Source organism: Sceloporus undulatus, chromosome 1 (genome assembly GCF_019175285.1).
Source record: "Sceloporus undulatus isolate JIND9_A2432 ecotype Alabama chromosome 1, SceUnd_v1.1, whole genome shotgun sequence".
Lineage (NCBI taxonomy): Eukaryota > Metazoa > Chordata > Lepidosauria > Squamata > Phrynosomatidae > Sceloporus > Sceloporus undulatus.
The window spans coordinates 203,331,514-203,356,175 of record NC_056522.1 but is presented as its reverse complement, the minus strand read 5'-3'; the positions used below and the strand labels follow the sequence as shown (position 1 = coordinate 203,356,175).

The following is a 24,662-nucleotide window of genomic DNA, read 5'->3' as shown; positions in this document are numbered from 1 at the left end:
TTTGTTTGCATGCCCTTGGTGAAAATTATCTGCTGACTTATTCCCTGAGACAGAGGATGTGAAGATTCAAGATTCAGGTCCAGGTTGAGACTTCAATCTCACTGGACAAGCTATAGGAAGCCACTGAATCCAGAGCTCCAGTCAAACAATCAAATTTCTCATGCAGCTGAGGAAATCAGAGCACTTGCTGCTCATTCTATTTTACTACAGAATTACTGTAAAGATACAGATTAAGAATGTGCTGTTAATGACCCCTTTGAGTGGTCGAGAAAGCATCCTAAATAAATACTGAACACATGGTCTATAACACGTACAGAATCCCAGAATAAATATACTCTAAAAGGAGTGTGTATACTTGTTCTAACTGCTGTCTTTACCAAGTGTTATAAATACCTTTGAAGCTTCCCACTTCAAAATAAGCTTCTCAATTTACATGAAAGGACTTCTAATTATCTTTATTAGTTTACCCAAACTGCAGTGGTTAAAACTGTCTTGCATGGATGGGTGGGTGAGTGGGGTGGGGTGGGGTACCTCAGATTCACCTAGAACCTAATTTCCATTTAGCCAAAGTCTCTGATTCCTGCCAAAGACATGATTTATGGGTATAAAACAGCTATTTAAAATATGAAATCATTATTCTTTGTGAGAGGTGCAGCCCCTAAAAAGAGGCACAAGAAAGCAAGAGTTCCCTTTATCACGTTATGTCAATTTACCAGTGTTCATGTAAAAAAGACTTTAAAGCTCCCTTTTTGGCAGAGGCAACGTTTGAAATAGGAGCTCCTTGTTCCAGAAAAGATGCTTCATATGTCAAAAGAGTTGCAGCTGCTGTCACTTTTCTCATTCTCAATCGGAAAGTCTGCTCCGATTAGGCCCTTGCACGTTCCTCTTTATATTATGCTTACAGCGTTGACTATATTTTCCAGTCAAAATAAATTAATAGTTTTGCTTCATTTGAAAAGAAGAATCCATTTGCAAGGAAAGCAGTCTGGTTGAATTAAAGTGACTAGGACAGCAGCATTCCTTACCCTGCTGTGGCCATCGCCACCCCCGCCCCATTATTTTCATTCTCTGTTTCAGTATATGACTAACTGCCTCATTTTATACATCAAAGAAGGAGAAAGTGCATTGACACTATGAGGTAAAGCATGGAAATGGAACTGCAGATTGGCAGAGCTGAAAAGTCTATCATGTTTCTAAAAAATAAGGCAGAGGAAAAATGTATGCCTCCAATCATAGCCATGGTTACTTGAAAGAAGCTATCTTTGGATTGAATCCCAAGTGTTTAGTGTCCAGTATAAGAATGCCTAGCTGCTATGCTTTCAGGAAACAGGAATAATGGCTACAAGTGGCTAAAGTCCACTTGTGCACTGGATTTGCTAGAGAAAATCATCCCGTTAGGGTACCAGTTTTCTGCAGAAAGTGCCATGCCTCACACTGAATGGTAGCAGGTGGGGTGGGGGTGAGATTTGAGCTTTATTTCAAATGTCTTGGAGTGGGATCTTATACAAATATAGCTGTAACAGTTTCCAGTCTCCTCCCCCCCCCTTTTTTTTTAATCTAAAAGGACACAAATGTAAGCAAAATGTATGGACAGTTTGTGGACACAGGTCATCTTTAAAACTGAGGGTGAAGCTGAAACAAAAATGCAGAAGAGACATATGAAGTGTACTGACAGCAAGAAGTCAAAGGACGCAATAGATTTTGAGTATTTAATGGGTTCTTTTCACCAGACCTCTTGTATCTCCTCTCTTGTGGTACAGAAGTGGATGGTGTGTGACAACTCTTCCTCATACTTTCCAGCTTTGGAGTCCCAGTGAATGCTGTCAGACTCAAGGGCATCGAGTTGCTGCTGGAGGTTCTTTACAGAAACATTAAAGGAATTCTAGAATGAGATGCAGAAATCAAGCTGAAACAATGAACATTTGCACTTGGAAACTAAGTGATGGCACAATTTATCAGTGTAAAGTGAGAGGCAGGGCAAGCCTGGGTAGAACCAGCCAATCACAGCTCATGCAGTGCTGTGAAGGGTGCCCTATGGAGGAAATGATATAAACTAGAAGCTTGGCTGGTAAAAAGTTAGATAGAGGCAGGAATGAAACAAAGTTAGGGCCACTCAGAAATAGAGTGAGGGCAAGTTAGGAAAAGAGGGATTTGATCACATCTGAATGGGGGCTTGAGGGCTGGGAATGTGGGAAGAGTCGAGGCAGATCATGTTTAACCTAAATGTTACATAAAAAATCTTTACTGGTTTTATTTTCTACAACTGTTTCTGCCTATTGTCATTTAAGACTTGATGAAGAAGACTGGTCAGGTTTCCCACACTGAAACCACTGATCCACATGGGTCACTTCTCCAGGATAGGGGTCAACTTCAGGCCAGAGTATCAGATCCAGAGAGAGTTCTTGAGGGTTAAAGAACAAAGTGGGTGACAGGAGACCAAAGGTTGGAACAGTGGGTTCATCCTGGATAGTGAATCCATCAAAATTAGTACATATATTTTTAAAAGGTAAAAACAGTGGAATCACTACGGTTGGTGTCACCTGGTGCCATAACTCATAGTGTCACCCCACCATTGACCTCCTCTCATACCACACCATACAGAATCCTTAGTAATGGTTTTTGTACTAATATCGCACCTTAATAATTCCATATATCACTGAATGTAATGGAAATAGTTGTGACATAAACAACTAGAAAAATTAAAATGATACCTTTAAATTACAATATCATATACACAATCTATGGGTAGTTTCTGTCATATGAATGCCATGTCCCTGAAGTGGCCAGAAACCGCTCCTTTTGGCCCGTCTGTTTTGGGCCTGCGATTCTGTCACAGAGCCATCTCTTTTAAGAAGAGCTTGTAGGTGGTGTAGTCACTTAAGTGGTGAAAGGGGCTTCATGCAGCAGCAACTATGAAGGAGATAACCTTTTGAATTACAAATTATGAATTTGATTAAGGAGCCATGTAACTCTATCCAAAATAGCTTAATACCAGTGACACCCGGACCTATTGTACTATAATCTTTTCTAGACTGATCCCTGCCATATCTCTGCCAACATATTGTCACTGTTACGACCTGAGAAATAAATATATATCTCTACAATGCATGACTATCTAGATCAGCTCTATATGTCCATAAATTTGTCGGAGACTGATTGATCTAGCAGTAACACAGGAAAGGAAAATCTACATTCTGTTTTCTCCTTAATTTGTTGCCAATACAGGATCTACTCTGGTATTGACTTACAGGATGTTTCACTGTTGAAATTATATCCATTCCAAGTGTGAGTGCCAATCTGTACAGGTTCTTGATATGTGTGTGCTTCTCCTGAACATTATTCAAGTGGATCTTAGCATGGGGAGTGTCACTGGGCACATCTTTCAGTTCTGAGATCTCCAGTCCTTCTGATTTTATGAGACATTCAAGCTGTGAAAATTAAGGCATATATCATTTAAAACATTCTTCCTTCCCTCTGTTTTATATTCAAAAATGTTAGGGACAGGTTCAAGTCACAGACATTTGCATCAGGTTTTATGACCTGATAATATTTCAGCATGGTTCTTAGTGATTAATAAGAGTTTCTTTTAATGTCATGTTCGTTTATGGCAGAATAAGAATGATAAATACACAGATAGCCATATAGTTGCCATGAGACAGTATGCTTCCAGGAGATTAATCATGACCATACTTACTTCCTCTTTGACATGATGGAATTTGACTGTCTTGTTGAAAATTTCATCGTACTCGGCCATTCTCTCCTTTATTTCCTTATGGAGATGAAGCAGCTCACTTACTTTCTCAGACTTTTCCATATCAGGTACTCCTTTCAGGCTCAGCTGCTCTGATAGCTTTAATGTGTATTCCACCTCAGCACTGAGTTGCTAACAAATCAGATGTAATAAGAATATTCAGATTTTAAACAGAAGTATGCTTACAGTTACATCCAAGCAAACCACTTTCCACTTTATTTTCTGAATGTGAAGTCATGCCATCATAAATGCAAACAATAAGCAATTTTCCTAATTTGCCATGTTCTATTTCTTTCTTCTCTGTGGCACTAAGGCCTGTTACAGACTGCCAAAATAAAGCTGCTTTGGGTCTTTTTGGAGGTATGCTATTTAAATGATGCATGGGTTCTAAGAGTCCGGAGGTCGCGCCAAAGCCACACTCCATTCCTAAGCACTGGAGTGCAGCTTTGGTGCAGCTTCCCATGCATCATTTTAACAGCATACTTCCAAAGAGACCCGAAGCAGCTTTATTTTGGCAGTCTGTAACAGGCCTCAGTCTCTAAAGCTTGTGAGGGTACTTCTTTTTGCTCCTCCTTTCATGTTAAACAGGGAGCTGTCTGCTTACTTTTTCTTCTCTACCACTGATCTAATAAATGGACAGAACCAAAGGGAGGGATTCTTTCTTCCCACTATGAGTGGAACATAACAGAACTATGAATGAACACATGCAGAACTATGAATGAAAACTGCATGGAGTAAAACCAATCTATTTCTGGCCCATGCAGTTTTGCTTCAATTGATTGATAAAGCTGTTCTGTCCTACATTTACACGTTTTTAACTGTGGTTTTAACTTGTGTGCTAATAATATTGTAACGTTTTAATTGTATTTTTTAAACTCTGCTGTGATCCCGCCTCAATCCAATTGGGAGAGGCGGGAAGATATAAACATTGTTGTTGTTGTTGTTGTTATTATTATTATTATTATTATTATTATTACATGAACCTGCAATCTGTATGAAAATACGCATTTAAGTATGTCTTTCTAGACATATTTTAAGATTAATTTTCCCCCTCAAATTATGTATTAAAAGACGCATCTTCTCGACAAATATTAAATTTAAATATTTTTTTTGAGACAAGTACTGTGTCAAAACATTTGAGAAGTTCAAAGCAGATGACTAAGTTCCAATTTACACATTAGTCCTGTAGGCACAGTTAAAGCTATTTTGTGTCATAATTTAAAAAAGAATACATTTCTCAAGCATCCTATTTTCCATACATTCTCTGTCTGGAGGACTAAGGTGGACAATTTGTTCTATATTTTAGTCTCTATACTTTAGTCTCCGAAGAAAGGAAAAACAAAGAGGAAGAAGCCTGACCAGGTTTAAATCCCTCCTGAACTTTTGTGATATCTACCATATATCCATTGGGAGAGATGATAAGGAATAAAAATTATAATTATATACAAGCATTGTGGGTTTGGGCTTGTTGTGCAAAGAGACAAAATGTAGCAGAGAGTTTGTTTCATGACATCTTTTCCAGTTAGGGCATTATCACATGGGGACCTATGTGCTTGCAATCCGAAAATGATTAAAGTGCTGTCATCCCAGAAAAGCAATCCCATTTGCTAATGGTTATCACACAGAGAGAACAACAAGGGGCTAAAGGCACATTAGTTAGGGTCAGATTCGCATTTGGCTATCAAAAGGAGACAAACAAATCCCCTTTGCTAGCATAGAATTACCTTGTCTGCGCATGCTCCCAACTGTCATTTCCACAAGTGCTCCCCCCATGCCCAAGGGAGGGAAGGGTGGCTGTCTTGTTGGGGCTTCTGAAAGGAAACCCCATGTCCAGGGTGGCAGGGAGCCATGACAGAGCACTCCTGGCCCTTCCACTGCCTCCTCCTCCTCCCTCGGCTGAGAGAGTGTGACTGTTGGAGTGGTGCAGCGGCACTCCTCTCTCTGCCTCTCCTCCTCCTTTTTCCCTTGCCAGCTCCCTGGGAAGCTGGCCCAGGGCCTCAGAGAACTCCATCCCCGCCGTCTTCCTCCTCCTCACTTCTGGGCCCTCCTCTGCCTCTTCCTCCTCCTCCGGCTGAGAGTGTGTTCCCAGAGGCTGGGAAAGCAAGCAAAGGAGGAGGAGGAGAGCAGCAGGGATGGATTCCTCTGACGCAGCTGCTCGCCCGCTCTTCTGGGGGTCAGTTTAGCAGGGGCCATGGCAAGCCCCAGGCGGAAGGGGAGGGAGGGAGGAAGGCAGACTAGGAGTCAGAAGGAGACTCCTGGAGGAGTGGGCAAGTGGCCATGTCAGAGGAATCCATCCCCGCTGCCACCCTCTTCCTCCTCATCTGCTTGCTTTCCTGGCCTCTGGGAACACTCTCTCAGCTGGAGGAGGAGGAAGAAGCAGAGGAGGGCCCAGAAGCGAGGAGGAAGAGGAAGAAGGTGGTGGGAATGGAGTCCTCTGAGGCCCTGAGCCGGCTTGCCAGGGAGTCCCCATATCCACGGCAGCGGGGAGCCACGGCTGCATTGCAGGACCAGCAGAGCTGGGTGAGGGCCTCCTGCAGGGTCCCCCGGTGCAGTGTCTCCCTCGGCGGGGCCCTCTTGGCCTCAGTGCCCTCTCGGAGGCCCTCTTCCCCAAAGTATGTCACCACTTCCCCACAAAAAGCACAATACCAGGGGAGGAGGAAGAGAAGGCAGAGGAGGATCCATGGGAAGTGAAGGGAATGCAGGGGTGATCCACAAAAACATTCCACACCATACCTTTTAAATTTGGTAAATCAGCAAAATTACCCATTTCTGGGATTAGGTGTCATTGCATTCGGAACGGCCCAGGATTCCCTACGGTCAGGTATGATAACCTCATTCGAAAGAATGTGAAACCCCATGATTGACTCTGGACTGCATTCTATGTTCGTATGATGATCTCATTCGAAATAATGTGAAACCCCCTGATTGACTCTGCATTCACCTTGGAATAATCTTACAATTTCTACCGTGTGATAATGCTCTTAGATCAATGTTTCTCCATTTTCCTAGCATTCCACACAAACTAGTCAACACAAATTTTATAAACAGCTTCTAGAACTATCAGTGTGGATGATAAACATTTAAAATGTTATTTTTCTTTAAAAAGGAAATGTTTTTAATAGATAAGTGCATGTGTACCCCACCCTCTAAAATCTTCTCTTGGGTTGAAATTACTCAGCACAATGTGTGTGGCTTTCCACAGAACTTGCAATGAAATTCTGGGCACCACACTTCAAAAAGGATGTTGACAAGCTGGAGCGTGTCCAGAGGAGGATGACCAAAATGGTGAAGAGTCTGGAAACCATGCCCTATGAGGAGAGACCTGTTGGGAGTGCTTTGATTCTGTGTTCTTGCATGGCAGGGTTTGGACTGGATGGCCCTTGTAGTCTCTTTCAGCTCTGTGATCCTATGATTCTATAAAAATATGTTTTCTGCATAAGACATGACACACTTAAATTCTGTTCTCACCTGAAATTGTGGCTTCATTTTGTTAAATCTATTTTGCAGTTCTACAAGTATTGAAAGGTTACTTCCCAGATCAAGTGCAACAGTAGATCTGAGAGCCTCCTGAAGAGTGTTTAAAATTTGTATCGTCTACAAGAAATAAGAAAATAATGTGCAAAATATATATTATGGAATATCTTTTGCTTTTTACAAAAATGAGTATTAAACCTCTACCTAGTCTTGAAGAAATGCTACATAAATAAGTAGAAAGATAAAAATCCAAAAAAGCATTGTACATTGTATAGAAAGTATATATTGCATACATTTAACTTTTTTACAGCTGGAGTGCACCACAAAGTAAAAATGCTCAAATTTCACTATTAAAAGTACATATTATGATTGCAGATAAATTCTTGAGTATGTATCATTATCACCACCACCATCAGACATCTCCAAACACAAAAGGAATTGGGATTAGCATTCAGTGACAAATGGACAAATTTGTTATTTGTTCTGATTCTACTTTTCTTTCTGGCCTTAATCTCTCTACCGTTATTATAGTGGTAGTGTCCAATATTCCACTTTTGGACAAGCTATCAGAGCCTGTGGTGGCATCTCAGCTCTAGGGGTTCCTGAATTAAATAGATTATATTTCTGCCCTGATTATGGAACAAAGATTATGGTCCTGTTGGTAGATGATATACACTGGGAACTGGACAGGGAATGTGTGTCCCTGTTCATTCTGCTAGTACTTTCAGCCTTTGATCCCACTGAACCTTCTGGGACACCTTAATGCAGTGATGGCGAACCTATGGCACACGTGCCAGAGGTGGCACTCAGAGCCCTCTCTCTGGACACATGTGCCATCACCCCAGCACAGAGTTTGCCAGAGTTTGTTATTAGAAAGCCAGAGGGACATGGCACTTTGCAATAAGTAAGTGGGTTTGGGATTGCAGTTTGGGCTCTCAGCCTCTAAAAGGTTCACCATCACTGCCTTAATGGGATTAGATTTTACAGTGATTCCATTCTTTCATGGAGGAGTGAATTCAGATGGTGATGTTGAGGGATTCCTGCTTGGGTCCATTACCACTGACCTGTGGCATCTCTCAGGTGAAGTCCTTGCAGTACTTCTGGCTAAAAGAAGATAGCTTGATTCATCACCACTGACTACCTTACTCTTTGAAACTGAAATGGCCATGTGGGAAGGACTGTGCAATTTACAAGGTGGGGCTGAGGGCTTTTAGTTATGGCAGCGTTTGAACAGAATTCTGGCCTATGGAATGACCAAAAAAGTGAGTTGCAGTGGCAGACATGCAATGTATGTCATTGTAACTTACTAAAAAGATGCCATCCATAGTGTTTCAGGAAAGCCCAAACACTGTTCCCCCACCCCCCTCTTTTCCCTGAATATAATTTGAACATTCAGGACATTTCCTGACCTGATTTACAGATCTGTTCAAAGATCAAGATAACTAGCAGCTCTAATTCACAGCCTTAAAAATATTATTATTATTATTATTATTATTATTATTATTATTATTATTATTATTATTATTAAGCTTTATTTATAAAGCGCTGTAAATTTACACAGCACTGTACATACAATCTTTTTAATTGGACGGTTCCCTGCCCTCATGAAAAAACTCAGAAATAATCATCATGTAACATTCACTTACATTTTGAAATTGCTCATTAAATTTCCCACATTGTTGTTTGATGGATTCCACTTGATTCATATTAAGTTTCCATGATGCCCAAAGCCGTGTCAATTCTTCTTTTTCTTTGTTCAGAATATCAATAGTATCTTCAGTTACTTGAACAACACTTTCCACATTCAATATCAGATTCTTATTTACCTGTTAAATTAGAATTAACAAGACCTTATTTTTTGAAGGTGGTATATCTAACCAGTATTGGCAATTTGGCAATGCTTAAGAGCCAAGGTAGGGTGGGGTGGGGAGACCCACATAGATTTCTTTTAGCTTCCACATCTAGATATCAAGAATGTCTGCTTTGTGGTTTACAATACAATCCTATACATGTTTACTCTGGAGTAAGTCTTATTGGGTTCAACAGAGCTTATTTCCAAGTACAATCTATTTCACCAAGATGGGTAACACTAAACCAGCTAAAGCTGTGTTGAATCCAAACTCCTTCCAGCCTAGAGATTATGGAAACTGCATAGGATTACTATGACCTTGGTTTACATTTGTGCTGTGATCGTGGCTGTGTCCATGGTTTGATGTAGTATAACTCAATTTTTCATTTTCTCCACCCCCTTCTTCATGATTTTTTTCCTTTTTGCTTCAGATGTAACAGCAGTTGTATCAACATAACCCTCTGCTGGATGATCTCTCACTTTAGCTGGTGAAAGGCAATATGCCATCATATGGGCAGCTCATTCATCAGAATGCCAGTTCATCTGGCACAACAGATGTAACTGTGTATACTGTTACTGTATTTGGCAAGATTTAGAGGAAAACTTGGCACCACGGTTTTTAATGCAGAAGATGGTCAGGGCTGGAGTCAGTAAAGCATCAGAGATAGCCTCACCATGTTTACTAAATTTAAAAAGTCATGCCCCATATCTTGAGTGGAAAGAATCTTCTTTAAAACCATTTGCCATTGGGTGTCAGCTGACTGAACCAAGGTCTCATTTTTAGCTTCATTTTCTTGCTCAGAATCAGTGATATAGAACTCTTTCAGCTTCTGAGCATCATCTTCAACCTAAAGGGATAGAAATAAATGACTAGTTAATTTCTTTCCTGTGTACATGCTGGTTTTTTAGGATAGAGGTGGGGAAAGATTTTTTTTTTGTCCTTGAATCATATCTCTAATGTCAATAGATTTGGGATGCATGCTTCCAAGCAACTTCAGAGTGCAGTCAATATGGCAGAAGAAGCCCTGATGGCACAGTGGTTAAATGCCAATACTGCAGCCACAAGGTTGTGAGTTCAATCCCAGAGGGCTCCAGGTTGACTCAACCTTCCATCTTTTCATCGGTCGGTAAAATGAATACCCAGCTTGTTGGAGGCAATTGGTTTAGAGATTGTAAACCACTTAAAGAGTGCTGAGTTCACTGATAATGCTAGATTTGCCCTGTCACATTTTTTTCTGATTCTTTATAGAGGACTTATAAAATCTGAGTTACATCAGTCTCTTCTGAGGGAATGTTTTCCATCTGAGGCAGAACTTGGAAACCTGTGCCCTTGAATGTTTGGACTACAGTGCCCATTAACTGGCTGGGGCTGATGAGAGTTGGAGACTCAAATCATCAGGAGGACTCTATGCCCCCTGCCTCTGATTGAGAGAGATTTTACCCAAAGCACAATTTGAGAGGATTTCCATAAACAGATGATGTAGTGAAAATATAATGAAATGGTATGGATTTGTTTACTTAATTTATACCTGTCCTTTCTCTCAGTATGGGACACGAGGCAGCTTATAACATATTTTAAAAAAACACAATTTGTATTCTGATGTTAATAAACTATTGAATAAGCAATCCCATTAAAAACACAGATTTAAAATAATTTAAAAATTTTAAATAATTTCATTTTAAATAATTTAAGTACTGTAAAGCGTATAAAACATAACAATGAAGATAAAATACCATCATCCCTCTGCAACAGACAAGGAGCCCTGGCGGTGCAGTGGTTAAATACCAGTATTGCAACCACAAGATTGTGAGTTCAATCCCAGGCAGGGCTCCAACTCAGCCTTCCATCCTTTCATAGGTTGCTAAAATGAATACCCAGCTTGTTGGTGGAATTAGCTTACAGACTGTAAACCACTTAGAGAATGCTTAGTTCACTGATAAACAATATAGAAATGTACATGCTATTGCTATTTAGCACGCAAAGGCTTGCCTATACAAAAAGCTCTTTGCTTGCAGACTGAGGAACAGGAGTCACATGTTTAGATAGAATGATATAGATAGAGGGAAGTCCCTGTCTATCTAAGGAGGGAAAGGAGAATGCAATACATTAGCACATGAAAAATTTCTCATGGGTTCATCACAGTCCAGTCTCCTTCTGTCGCAGTCATTACCATACTTTCCAGTATTTCACAGATGAAAACTAGGATGCATGCTTCCAAGCAACATCAGAGTGTGGTCAATATGGCAGAAGTTATTAATGAGGAAGACCACACAAGTTAAAAGAGGTGTGGAGCAGTTTGCGTTTGCCAGTGCCTGCTGGAAAGCACAAGACTCTATCCCCTCCTCTCCTTTCCCCCATGTTGAGCTAAATGAGTACAAACTATTTTTGCATTTTGAAATCAGTTTGCAGCAACTTGTACAATGAGGACAAAAGGGAGAAGTGGGAGAAACAGAGAAGGTTATCGCATCAGTGCCTGAAACGTTTCTATTCTGTTCCCAAAACGTTTCAAGATGTAACGTTATGGGAACGGATATTATCGCATTAGAAAATGTAAAGCGTTCCGAGAACGTTACGGGAACACATTTTACCGCATTTGTCCTTATAGGAAGCGTGATAAGTATGAGAACGTTTCAATATTCGCGCATGCGTATTTATTTCGGAGGACCTTGTAATGATGATGTAATCACTCTACTGTTCCTTTTCACCCGGAACTGAATAGGGTGACCTTTAATCTTTTTATATACAAGATACATATAGACACACACACACACACACACACATGTATACACACATATATATAGTCCGCAATCTATATATACAAAATTATATATATATATATATATATATATATATATATGTGTGTGTGTGTGTATATATTGTGTGTAATATATTTATATTATATATAATATATTTTTTGTATATATTACATATTTAAAATATGTATATTGTATATATATTGTATGTATACTTTTAGACACACACACACACACACACACACACACACACACATATATATATATAAATGTTATACATATACATAAACATAGGGTTGCCATCCCTGGGGACCTCAAAACTGGGAAAATGTAGGACAATGTTTTAAAATGTAGCACTTTTAAAAAAAAATTCCTGGCCAGGAAATTTTAAAAAGAAGGTCCTACATTTTTAAACCTTGTCCAGGGCCAGGCTAGAGCTGGGGGGACAGCCTCTCTCAAGTGCCAGCCAGGCTTTGGAGGACTCTGCAATCGAGGACCCCCATCCATAGCCAGGCTAGAGCTGGGGGGACAGCCTCTCTCAAGCTCCAGCCAGGCTTTGGAGGACTCTGCAGTCGAGGACCCCCATCCATAGCCAGGCTAGAGCTTGGGAAACAGAATGCAGGGAGGGAAGTCCTTTCAGCCAATCACAACAAGGCAGAACATGGGAACGGAAGTAAGAACGGATTAGATTACCGCTCTGACATTTCTTGGACCGTTTTAAAAACGTTTCAACAAGCTTGGATCACATTCTTATCCGTTCCCTCCGAGGAACACATTTGGAACGCTTTGAGGGGTATGTAGAACGCGATGGGAACCCGATGGGGAAAGAAACGTGCGGTAAACTTAAAAGTGTTCCGTTCCTATCGGGTTCCAATAACGTTCTCGGAACGCAATGCGATAAACTAGAGAGAGAAACTGAGACATTTTAAAAGCAACTGAAAAAGCAGAATTTATTAGGACTGTCCCTAGAGTATGCAAGACTAGGCCAATTTAGGATGCTTGTGGTCTGTGAATGTTTCCCATTTAATGTTACTGCTGTAACTGGAGACAGATCCTTGGGGAAAAAGAAGGGTTGAAGCCCAAACCTCTCTCTCTCTCTCTCTCTCTCTATATATATATATATATGGAGATCAGTTTGCATGCAAGCACTTTGCTCACATAGCAACGGACCATGCATTTCTTGTAAGAGAATTTTGTATACCGGTAAGTACCTCATTTGATGACTTTAAAAAGGCTACATAGGGCTTCAGGATTTCCAGTTTTAAGCCAATATTTCTGTTAAGTGTTGCCAGTTCCTCATTTAGAAGGTCAGTCTTGTTAGAAAAAGCTGCTATTTCTGTGGTTTCAAATTCTTCCATTTCCTTTAAAATTCTGACAGCTAATTCCAGTTCATTGGCCATCTCCTAAATTGAATAAACACAGAATATAATACCTATGGTGAACATTCACATCATGCAAAATTTGGATAAGTACTTCAGAATATACTAAGGCCCTGTGTAGACAGGGGCGGCTTGGGGGTGAGTCGAGGTGTAGCATCCACATGACACATGTTCTGACTCCATCCCCAAGGCGGTGTGACATCACACACTGCTCCACACAGCGCTCCTCTGGTGCTTGTCCACACAACGCAAAAAGGAGCCACTTTTTGAGGGTCCTTTTTTGCACCCTGCAAAGTCCAGATTGGGGTCATAGCGTGTGGTTGCTGCAGCCCCGATCTGGCTGTAAGAGGGGCGGCTGGAGGCCACTCCTTCAGGGCTGTCTGCACAGCCCCCAATTTACCATTTAAAAACAACAACACTATGCTAGCAAAATATGACATTGTTTACTCTAGAAATTAGCTTTCCAAATACTCTGTGATTGTATTCCATTATAGTTTTGTTGTCACTGAAGATTGCATATATAGGATAATGTCAATAACAATGTAGAGAAAATGAATTTATGGAAACTATGCTTTCAAAACTTGTGTGTTTTGACTTTTAAATAAATTGTCAGTAAGGATAGCCCAATCAGAAATATTCCCTTATTCAGTTCATGAATGCATTGCCACATCATATGGTGATGCCCACTGTCTAAGAGCTATTTCATAATAATGTTTTTGACATGTTTAAAGGAAACTAAAGATTACTGTATGGATCTTATGGTGTGTCTGAATGGGCTAGAATACACCAGGAGCAGCCTGGAGTATTCCCAGTCAGGAGCTTCCCTGACGTCCCCCCCATTATCTGGGACACTCTCGAGTGACATTGGGTGACTATTCGCAATCACATCTCACTACCACCAGCACAAATCACTTCCTCTGAAGGCAAGAACAAGGTGCCCAGTGTAAGTCACATGACTGGGAGCCTTGTTCTGACTTCAGACAGGGCAACTCGTGGTGACAGAGGGTGGTACAGTAGGAAGCATGTGTGAACAGCTACCCACCATTACTCCAGTGGGCTCCAGGTTTCATCTTAAGTGGGGGTATACATCAGATTCAGTGCTGAACTGGCTGGACGTTGTCCAGATAGTTTGCACTGGAACTGTGGATTAGACCCTGCATTGTAAGGACTACTTGTCACAAGGACAGTGGGAGGATGTGGTAGTTGGCCTGTGCAGCCACAGGCTATGACACTGCTGATTTGAAACTGCATCCCCACACTGCCTCTCCCTCTTCTCCATTATTGCTGTTGTAATGTGCCATGCAACTTCCTCATCACATGATTCCTTCAGACAGTGCCCCAAACAATGTGTAGGGCTGATATGGAAAATCAGTTCTAGCAACACCTTTGGAAATTCACATAATATGGAAAAATGGTTTAACACAACTTTAAAAACATGCACTTCATTTTAAAACAGAATTTAAAAATATATTTTACCTTGGTTTGGTTTGCCATCTCTAAATACTTGTTCAAGACTTCCTCTGATTCAGACACAGACAATCCAGGATTTATTGCAACTGAAATTACTGGACCAATGTTTTTAATCTTTGTAGAGGCCTTCAGGTTTAAATAAATATCAAATATTAGTGGAAAGAAAAATATTTGGATATATTTGCACTGATTCTGCACAAGAAGCACTAACTATGATGCTTTGTTGGGGTAACTTTGATGAGATTTCCAGCCTCCTGTACTTTGAACCCGGTGAAAAAGAGTATGTTATGTGTTCCCTTAAATGTTTGAACTAACATTTACTTGGAGCACAAAGAACAACACATAGTGAAAAATGAAAGAAGGTTCATTTTTGAGCTCTAGGAGGGAAATAAATATAGAAATCTATTTGCTTTTAGTTATGCAGGAATGAGACTAGCGGGATTATCACACACAGACAAAATAGGGACAGGATCGCTCCCGTGTCCTTATCCCATCCATGACAGCAATCACAACAAAGCCTTTCATAACATAGCACTGATCCTGTCATTATCCTATCATTGAAGCGGCATTGCATTAACATGAACTCTTGTTAATGCAAAATTCTAGGCAATACCACTTCAATGATGGGACAATGATGGGACAAAGACAGGATCAGAGCACCTCTCCTAGGTGAGAGAAAGAAATTTGTAGCATAAGATTTCATAGACTAGAGAGATTATCAGACTCTTGAAAGTAATGGAAGCAAAGCAGGATGCTCCTGTCACAATTGTGCGATTGGGGCAAGAATATCAGATGATGCCATGCGACACCACCATTATCTGTGGGGAGGAATTCTCCCGTCCCTTTTCATTAATAGAAGTTTCCCATTAGTGAAAAGCACAGAAAGGACAAGGACAGGATAATGGTGTTGTCTGATATTCTTGCCCCAGTCACACAACTGTGATGGGAGCATCCCGCTTTGTTCCCGTCACTTTCAGGCATCTGATAATGTCTTGAGGAGATTGTTGCTATTAACTTTAACTGGTCTTGCTGCCTCCTGTTGCATTTGGGGGTTTGTAGTTCACTGAGGCGGGCCTAAGAGCTCTCTGACTGACTACTCTAACCGCCCTTCCTAAACTACAAATCCTAGAATGCAACAGGAGGCAGCCAGAGCAGTTAAGTGGAATAGCAACACTTTAAGAGTATAGTGTGATAATCTCTTAAATCTACTTCATTCCATGCATCTGATGAAGTAGACTCAGATCTAATGTACACTGCAGAAATAATGCAATGTGATACTGCTTCAACTGTCATGGCTCCATGCTATGGAATTATGGTGTTTGTTTGTTGCAGCACAAGAGTCTCTGACAGAAAAAGCTAAATATCTCACAAAACTACAAATCCCATAATTCCACAGCATTGAGCATAGCATTTAAGCAGTGTCAAGCGGCTTTTTTCTGCAGTGCACATTAGACCACAGTATACAAAAGTTTATGCTGCAAACTTCTTTTTCTCTGTTCATTTCAAAGGTGCTACAAAATTATTTTGTATACTGATCCAGACTAACATGGCTATGTCTTTGAATTCTATTGCATTCATAACAGTGTCAGCAGCATGGTGAGGCATATATAAGAGAGAGAGAGAGAGTCATTAGAAGGTATGTGAATGCATTCCTACAGTACATTTTTAGATGTTTCTAAATAAGGTTTAAACTGTGTTTACCAAATGGCGGAGTTGATTTTAGCAGCAACCAGTCTTTTATAGCACTAGCAGGTTAGGAAGATGCTTCATTTACTTTAAAGGGGGCAGTAGTTGCATTCTGCATAGAGGCATGACAGTTCAGATTTCAAAAGGGGGTTTCAATGTCTTTAAAAAATAGCCAAAAGCATTTTTTTCCTTCCAAGAATTGTTTCAGTTAGCAACAGCGATGTCTTTGAAAAATACTAGATGAGTACCATATTCACAAGTAATTATTGTTTTTCTTAAATACATGATTTTTTTTTTTTTAAAGTATGGAATCATTCTTTTCAGTTGGAGATTGCTTTTACGGTAACAGTTATTGTAAAGCCCTTGCTGGACTATAGAAGTTAGCAGTCCACCTTGTATGGGAGAAGAATTGTAATGTCTTCTACCCAGCAAATCAGTCAAGGAAAATCAGATGTCCTTTGAGAGAGAGAGAGGGAGTGGAACAGGAGAAAGGAGGAGTCTGGTGAGGCCAGGATTATAGTCTTCTTCCTTGCTTAGAGGAAGTAAACTTTCTCTTATTTTTCATTCTTTAAACTGTTTCTGATTTCTCTTTGTTTCTTCCAATTTCTGCTTCCACCCCCAATATCTTTCCTTGTCGATCCTTTTGTGTTGCTCAGGTTGACCAAACTGAGAGGTTCTCAGTCAGCTTCCACCTACTTAGCCTGACTTCACTGTGTCCCTAACTGCCGAAGCAGCCTGTAATATACTGATGCAGGAACCAATGCTGAAGGTGAAGGAGATGCTTAGCCACTTTATGGAATAGTAGCTTTCTGAGGACAAAAAAGTATCCTAAGATAGTGTGGGCACATGAGCTTCCTTTTTTGGTAAGGGTTTTTTTTGTCCTACGTTTCCCCCAACATCTGCACATTTGTATTTGTACTTTCCCCTTCCACATACATGTTTCCATTAGTATTTTCTTCTTCATCAAATCTTCAGATAACTGCTTTGCAAAATGCTAGAAAGTGCAAATACTGAACTGCAGTTTATTTTACATATTTTTTCGAGGAATATACATTTGGTGAAGTTGTATCAAAATGTGAACTGAATGACATTCTCCCCCATCCCTACATGATAGTATTCTGTGAAATTTTAGAACTATAAAATGTGCTGAAGGGGGGTTTCTTAATGAAGAATATTGTTTTCAAATACCTTTGCGAGGTAATCATCTATGGAGGAGGTGATGCGTTGCCTTTCTGACTCATGTTCTTTTCGAGTAAGACACCTTTTCATCAATCGATCTGCCCTTTTTTTAATGCCATCTACCATCTCCTGGACACCGGTCATCCAGGAACTAAACATGTCAACAAAACCGAGATTAATGTTTTGGGGGTTAATGAAATTGTAGTAAGTAGATTTTAAAAATACTGTATTGATGATTTTTAGCAAAGTAAACTTTAAGGAAGAATTAGCCTTTAAAATAGGTTGGGGTGCCCCTGGATCACAGCTTTTCACCCTTGAAGACCCTGCAATTGCCTAAAGCTTTACATCATTCACTACCAGTGTTCCCTAATACTTTGAATTAAATACAGTATGAATCAATATAACACTTGAGCAAACTTATCAGAATCTGATCCTCAGTTAAAATACAACTGCAAGAAAGATGTAGAATATAAAGCAGCTTGTATTTCTTATTGAAATCATTTTTTTCCTATAGAGTTTATACTTTCTTAGAAGCAAAACACAATTTATATTCCCCGTGTGTTTTAAAGACAATATTTGTTTAAAAGTATTGTTTCAAACTGAAAAAAGCAATAAGTCAATTGGCAAAGAACTGACGATCATTCTAAGCTCCAGGGTGTCAATTTATAATAACGCAAAGACCAGAGGCAGTTTGCTTGCAGTTGTTTATCACATACAATTAAGATAGCAAAAACTGCACATAAAGAGGGAATTAAATTCTTACATTCAATTAATTTACATTGGACGTTTTCTCTTACAAAATATCACACAATTAAATAGTAATTCAAATTTCATTAAAATATTAATATTGGTCATGCAAATCATTTCAGTGTATAGAGAAAGGTCACATGAAGAACTGGAATAATTTTATTTTTTGAAATCCATTGTTTAGTTTAGCAGGAGCTTGTTTATTCTGCAGTGTGGGAAGCTGTGCTGAAAAGGCAAACTAAGAACAGTGAAGAGCATTGGATGAGATGCTCTGACATTATTGGTGGTGATGGGCAGAACCTTCCTACATTTCATAATAGTTCCACTTAAGTCCAGTTAACATAGAGAGTGTCCATCAGATTAGACTGAAAATTAGATTGTTCAAAATTAGCCCTGATGCTCTCTTAAATCATTTACATTTATTGGATACAAAAAGCCCCATTCTTTGCCTTTAACATTACATTGGCTTGTACTGCGAGTACAGCAAGTTCCCATCCCCACTGGCTGACAGCCCTGCTCTTTCCTAACTTTACTGGAGAAAAAAAGACAGTGAGGATACTTCAAACATTATTATTAACATTTGGACCTCAAGATTGGACTTCATAGATTTGTATTCATTTCCATAATTCTTTCATAATGCTACTCTTGCTTGTAGTGGCAATTAAGTGATGCTGGGAAGTACAGCAAGTATTTTCCCCATAATTCCTGGCTGGTACAGACACTGCTTCACATGTTTATAGCAAAACCCACTGTTCAATACTAAAGCCTGTTCACACTGTGCAATTACAACACTATTATCTCACTTTAAGGAGCTTGTCCCATTAATAAATAAGCCAGTTGACCTCTTCCAGTTTGAATTCAGGATCCAGCATGCCCCCGGATGTTAGCATACCTAAATCGCCACCTGTCTAGCCAGGATGCCACTGCCTGGATGTATTCTGGGTCGAAGCCTTGCTCAGCCAACATTTTTTCAAAGTTGGGGAGCTTCCAACTTCAAAAATTAGCCGGCTGAGCAAGGCTTTGATCGGGATGCATCCAGGTGGCGGCATCCCAGCTAGATAGGCAGCAACTTAGATACGATAACATCCGGGGGATCCCGGATCCTGAATTAAAGTCAGAAGAGGTAAGCCGGCTTATTTGTTAATGGGATAAGCTCCTCACTATCATGGCAATATATGATGAAATATTGGGGTGTGAGAACCTCCTGGCTGAGAATTAAAAAGGCTTCTTTAAACTACCAATCCCAGGATTCTACAGGAAAGAACCATACATGATAGCTAAAAGTTTAATCATAATGCAATAATTTTGTCCTAAAATCCATGTGTTACCATTAATAATGCTTAGAATCTTTACCATCACTGCCCATGTATCAGTAGTCTGGGAAAGAGAAATAACAAAAGGGAAGGATTTGAAGCACTACAAAATTGATTTCCTCTGGACCTGATCCTATCATTAAAGTATCTAGTTCCAGACTGAATCCTAAATTCCATTGTCCAGGTTTCCATGTTGTCAGGCTTCATCACTATTTAAACCTCCTTACACTGACCTTCCCTATGGCTGCAACCCTATGGTGACAACTGTGACAAAAATTATATCTTCCCAGCAGTAACTCCCACCTATGGAACACTTTAAAATGTCTGTTAGGTTTTTCATTTACATTCTTAACACACCTTTGGGCATCTCCTTTGCTAAGCAAGTTTTGTCCCTTTTGCAGGGCATCAGCTGTTCCATCTTTAAGCTCTTTCTGCAGCTCCTGGTGTTTTATTGCCAAGTTAGGCAAGGTTATATCTTCAGACTCAAGGAATTGAAGGGAAGCTTCTACATTTCCAAGTACATCACATGCCTATAAAAAGAAATATAAGCTTTGAAAAATAAAAGCAGCATTTAAAATAAAATGAATAATTTGGGGAAAAAACATTCAATAAGCATTCATTAGCCCTATCCAGATTTGGATTCATGAAGCACACGAAGAAGGGAAATATGCTAACCTCACCAATTTCATCATCACATCCATTACCTTTTATGTATGGAGGAGAAATGTGTGAAGACAAGTATCTCCTCTGTCCATGAGACCTTTCCATGCAGTTTGGAACCCTGGGGAATCAGAATTCAAAATAACAGTGGTTGCATCTACACTACATAATTAATGCAGTTTGACATGGGTCCATCCTATGGAATCTTGGAATTTGTAGTTTTTTGTGGCACCAGAGCTCTCTGACAGAGAAGGCTAAATAGCTCACAAAACTACAGATCCCAAGATTCCATAGCATTGAGCCATGGCAGTTAAAGCAGTGTCAAACTGTGTTATTTCTGCAGTGCAGATGCAGCCCATAAGAGCCTCCAGAGATATAAAGTTCTCCTCTTCACAAATACATCAACTACCCGCTCAAAATGATGGAAGCATTAGAGGAGGGCACATTTCTCCTCCCCCTGACAAGATAAATAAACCCACACCTATTAATTCTTGGCTCCTCCCCAATTGCACTGTACAAACTAAGGTTCAGTAGTTACATGGCAACTCATCTTTATTCAGAAAGGAGATGTACAAAAGCAAGTTTCCACATGCTGACCTCTGCCTGTTGTGCATGTGATTTCCCCCCCCCCCCCCCAAATCCTCCTCCTGTAGCTTCCAAAGCCACCTCTCACTATTATTGAAAGTCTGCAACTGCCCAGGGCATATTTTCAGGACAGATAGGCATACCCAAACAGCAAATATCACCTACTCACTTTTAAACTAGCACCAAAACCACCAACAACAAAAACATCAAAAACAAAAAACATCACAAACCAATCCATTAGGTCAAAAGCTAATGGGAATATTTTGCTGGATTCCACCTTTTATATTTTTATTTTTTAATCAGAATTAAATCTTTTCTGTAACTGGACATGGAGAGATTGTATGTTTATGTCTAAAATATTGATTTCTACAGTGTGCATAAAACATCTTGGCTTTAGCTTCCATATTATCTGATTTCCTTCTTCATATGCTGAATTTCCTGCTAGATACCCCCTGAGAAGCAAGTGATATATCATCTGTAAAAAAGGATAACAGATAAAAGCAGGATGAGGTCTCTTAGGTAAATGTCAGAATCCAGATTATCATCATGTTGATGTTGCAGCATCAATTTTAAACAACATAGCTCTGAATATTGGATTTCAGTTAACAAACAAACAAACAAAAAAAAGGGGGGGGGTTCCTAAGAAAAAGGTTTGCTCTAAGGAAAAGGTCTGAGCTACTTACCCTACCCCACCCCATTATAGTGTGGGGAAAGTCCCCTGTGTGCCTTGTATGTAAAACTAGAACTAGAGGTGCTTGTTTTACTTTCAAAAATCCTTGGGAGTACAGCTTCATCATGATCTGCAGACAGACAGAAGGACAGACAATGGAATGCATTGTCCATCCTTCTCTCTGTGAGAGGAGACAATGACATCAAAAGGAGAAGGCCACAGGTTTGCAAATATGCTACTTATGTAATGTCATTGTTTGCCTGCCCACCATCTGTGTAGATAAAATGGAAAGTCACTTTTGAAAAATTTGAAACCAATTCTCCTAAAGGTGGTAGCAATGCAGGAACCTCCAGATCAAAACCCTGAGCTTCACTGCCTTCTCATTCCAGTCATGTTGTGTATAACTCAAGAATGACTGGAATGGAAATTTAGCTTGCCAGTGTTACAATTGTTTCTGTGATAGTTGAAGGAAAATGTGGGTAATTCTAAAATAATGACATCTTTCTATCAGGACATTTTCTTCTTAAAAGGCTTGTGAGGTTGTAATATAACACACTGTCAATGACAGCAACATCATAAAGTATCCTATCTCTCCCACCTCCAACGTCAAGAAAAACTTTTAAACATTTTCTTGCAGCTGAAAAAACATACCAACCGTTTTCTTTCTTTCTTTCCCTAAGCATAACTGGAACTGAGTAATAGCTTTAGAGGCTCACTGGAGTAGGACCAAAAAATAAAGGTGCGTGCTTTTTGGCTTTTCACAGTAGGTCTGCTGAAGCCTGTTAGAGAAAAGTGTTGGCATTCATAGCCTTCCTGTTAATTGGATATAATTCTGTCTTATGCTTCATCTACAAATTCATATACCCCCACATTTGGCTACCTGTACTAATAATGGGAGGCCCTGTTTCTTTCAGGCTGCAATCCTAAGCACACTTATTTAGTGGTATGCCTCAATGTGTTTTACTTCTTAATATGTATAAGACACAATGGTCACACTCCTCAAATGACTTGGAAAATTGTTTGAAAGCCCCAGACTACCTCAACTTTAGGGAGAGCCTCTTAAGTGTAATAGCTACTCAACAGTGGAACAATCTGCCTTGGAAGGTGATGGAGTCTCCTTCTTTGGAAGTGTTTAAACAGAGGCTAGGTGGCCATCTGTCATGGATGCTTTGATTGTATGTTCCTCCATGACAGAAGGGGGTTGAACTGGATGGCCCTTAAGGTCTCTCCCAACTCTGTGATTATATGATTATCATCTCTCCAAACTCTATATAAGGAAAATATTTTGTTAACTACAGTACTGTCAAGTTGACTTTGATCTATGATGACTCTATGAAGGAGAGACCTTCAAGTGACCCTGTTATCAGCATCACTGCTCACTTCTTGCAAACCTAGGGCTGTGGCTTCCACAATTGGATCTATCCAACTATAAAGTGGTTTTTCTCCTTAGTAGCTTCTACCTTGCCAACTATCATTGCCTTTTCTACTGAGTCATGTCTTCTCATGATATGTCCAAAATATGACGGTCTCAAGAGAGTCATATTGGCTTCCAGGGAGAGATTGCTCTAGGACCTATTTATTTGTCTTTTTAGTTGTGTTCACACTATCCGCAAACCTCTCCTCCAGCACCACAGTTCAAATGAACTGATTCTATTCCTATCCGCTTTCTTCACGGTTCACTACACACACTGTTATATTCTGGTGTCAGAGTCGTTTTTTGCTACTTGATGTAAACAAGCTGCTGGGCAAGTTGTCAAAGTGTGGTAACTTAAAGCACTCCCTGTCAATTCTGAGAAAATAACACTTCTACTTTTTGACAATGAAGTTATTGCTGTCAAATTGGTCTTTGGATGATCAAATTTAGAACAAAGCAAATAATTGGAAGCGACATTTCACCATATTGCGTCTTGATCTACTTACAGACTTCAAGTTGCCCAGAAATTGATGGGGAAAAAAAAGGGGGGGGGGCTATAGCAAACAAGTCATTTTTTTTAGTCAAAGGTGTCTGTCATTGGCAAGAATCCTGTTGTTAGCACTAATTAAAATAGCCTCAAATCAGTTTTCCATGGTGAGTCAACACATTGGCATATCCCATTTTGTTCAATGCGTCTACTCTGGCTGGGAGTTACAATACAACTGAAGCCCTTTTCAACACCCATCAAGGTTTATATTGCTATAATTTCTGTCCAAGCAGAAATGGTTTAAAACAAATGAAAACATATCTGATGTTCATAACTGATGTACTATATGTGTGTGTGTGGTATTCCTGAGGAGGCACTGAGTGCAGTGATTTGATTGGAAACCTGCCAAGGCATGGCTGGCCACATTAAAAGCATGACTTCAAATTGATGTTTTTAGGTTTTGGTCCATTACCTCTGCTTCCAAGGGACAGCTACTGGAGTAGTCTGTCAAAATCCAGAAAGTCTGCACAATAGAATTCTCTCTGGCTTTTCTTCTGAAAGGTTGGCTGAGGTATGCATTATATCAAGTCAAAAAAGACTCTGGGATATTACCTATCAAGAGCTTTTCACTTGTGCCAATACAATACGTTCCATTCTTTCTTTTCACATTGTATATGAAAACTATTTGTAGACACCTGATTATCTGACAATCTATATACACTAAACACTGGGAGGTCTTTAGTACATTTCCCCACATTTTCCTGTGTAAACATGGCATTCCAAGGGCCTCTAGGATTTATCCATGCAATCAACCTAAGGTGGCAACATAAGAACATGCCTGCTTTCTAATTTCTACCCTCTTACCCATGGATTGTAATTAGCTCCCTGATGAGCTTCCTACCTAGTAGACCAATTAATTTTTATGTGAAATATCTACTTATAGACAATGACCCTTGAGTTTCGTTGCAGTTGCCAAGTTTCTAACTCTAGCAGAGAATATTAAAAAATAGTTGTGAGTTTTGGTTTTGTTGCCTTGAGATTTTGATTCCCTGATGTTATTTTAAATGCTACTATTTTTAAATATCACACTTTGTCAAATTTCATGCTGTTTATTTATATATCTTTATACATTTTAAACTGAATTTTTCTTTTTCTCCTTAGTTTTGAAGAGGGGAAGTGCACTGACTTCTAGTCTAATGACTACAAGAAAGCTAATTATGACAAGCCTCAAATGACTTGCTCCA

At 39.7% G+C, this 24,662-nt stretch overlaps 1 protein-coding gene across 5 annotated transcripts in view; it reads right to left on the bottom strand.

The window, feature by feature from the left end:
- The window catches only part of CCDC141 (coiled-coil domain containing 141), a 142,981-nt gene that overhangs the window by 40,031 nt on the left and 78,288 nt on the right, over positions 1 to 24,662 (bottom strand). For 4 of the 5 annotated variants that reach the window (XM_042444894.1, XM_042444863.1, XM_042444876.1 and 1 more), the window contains exons 9-18: positions 19,960 to 20,132; positions 17,552 to 17,693; positions 14,684 to 14,803; positions 13,040 to 13,231; positions 9,749 to 9,922; positions 8,872 to 9,051; positions 7,220 to 7,345; positions 3,695 to 3,883; positions 3,249 to 3,428; positions 1,733 to 1,882 (exon numbers count right to left, since the gene is read on the bottom strand). In XM_042444894.1, the coding sequence (XP_042300828.1) occupies positions 1,733 to 1,882; positions 3,249 to 3,428; positions 3,695 to 3,883; positions 7,220 to 7,345; positions 8,872 to 9,051; positions 9,749 to 9,922; positions 13,040 to 13,231; positions 14,684 to 14,803; positions 17,552 to 17,693; positions 19,960 to 20,132 (1,626 nt within the window). The remainder of the gene's footprint in view (positions 1 to 1,732; positions 1,883 to 3,248; positions 3,429 to 3,694; positions 3,884 to 7,219; positions 7,346 to 8,871; positions 9,052 to 9,748; positions 9,923 to 13,039; positions 13,232 to 14,683; positions 14,804 to 17,551; positions 17,694 to 19,959; positions 20,133 to 24,662) is intronic. The other variant, XM_042444870.1, reaches the window with a different exon arrangement.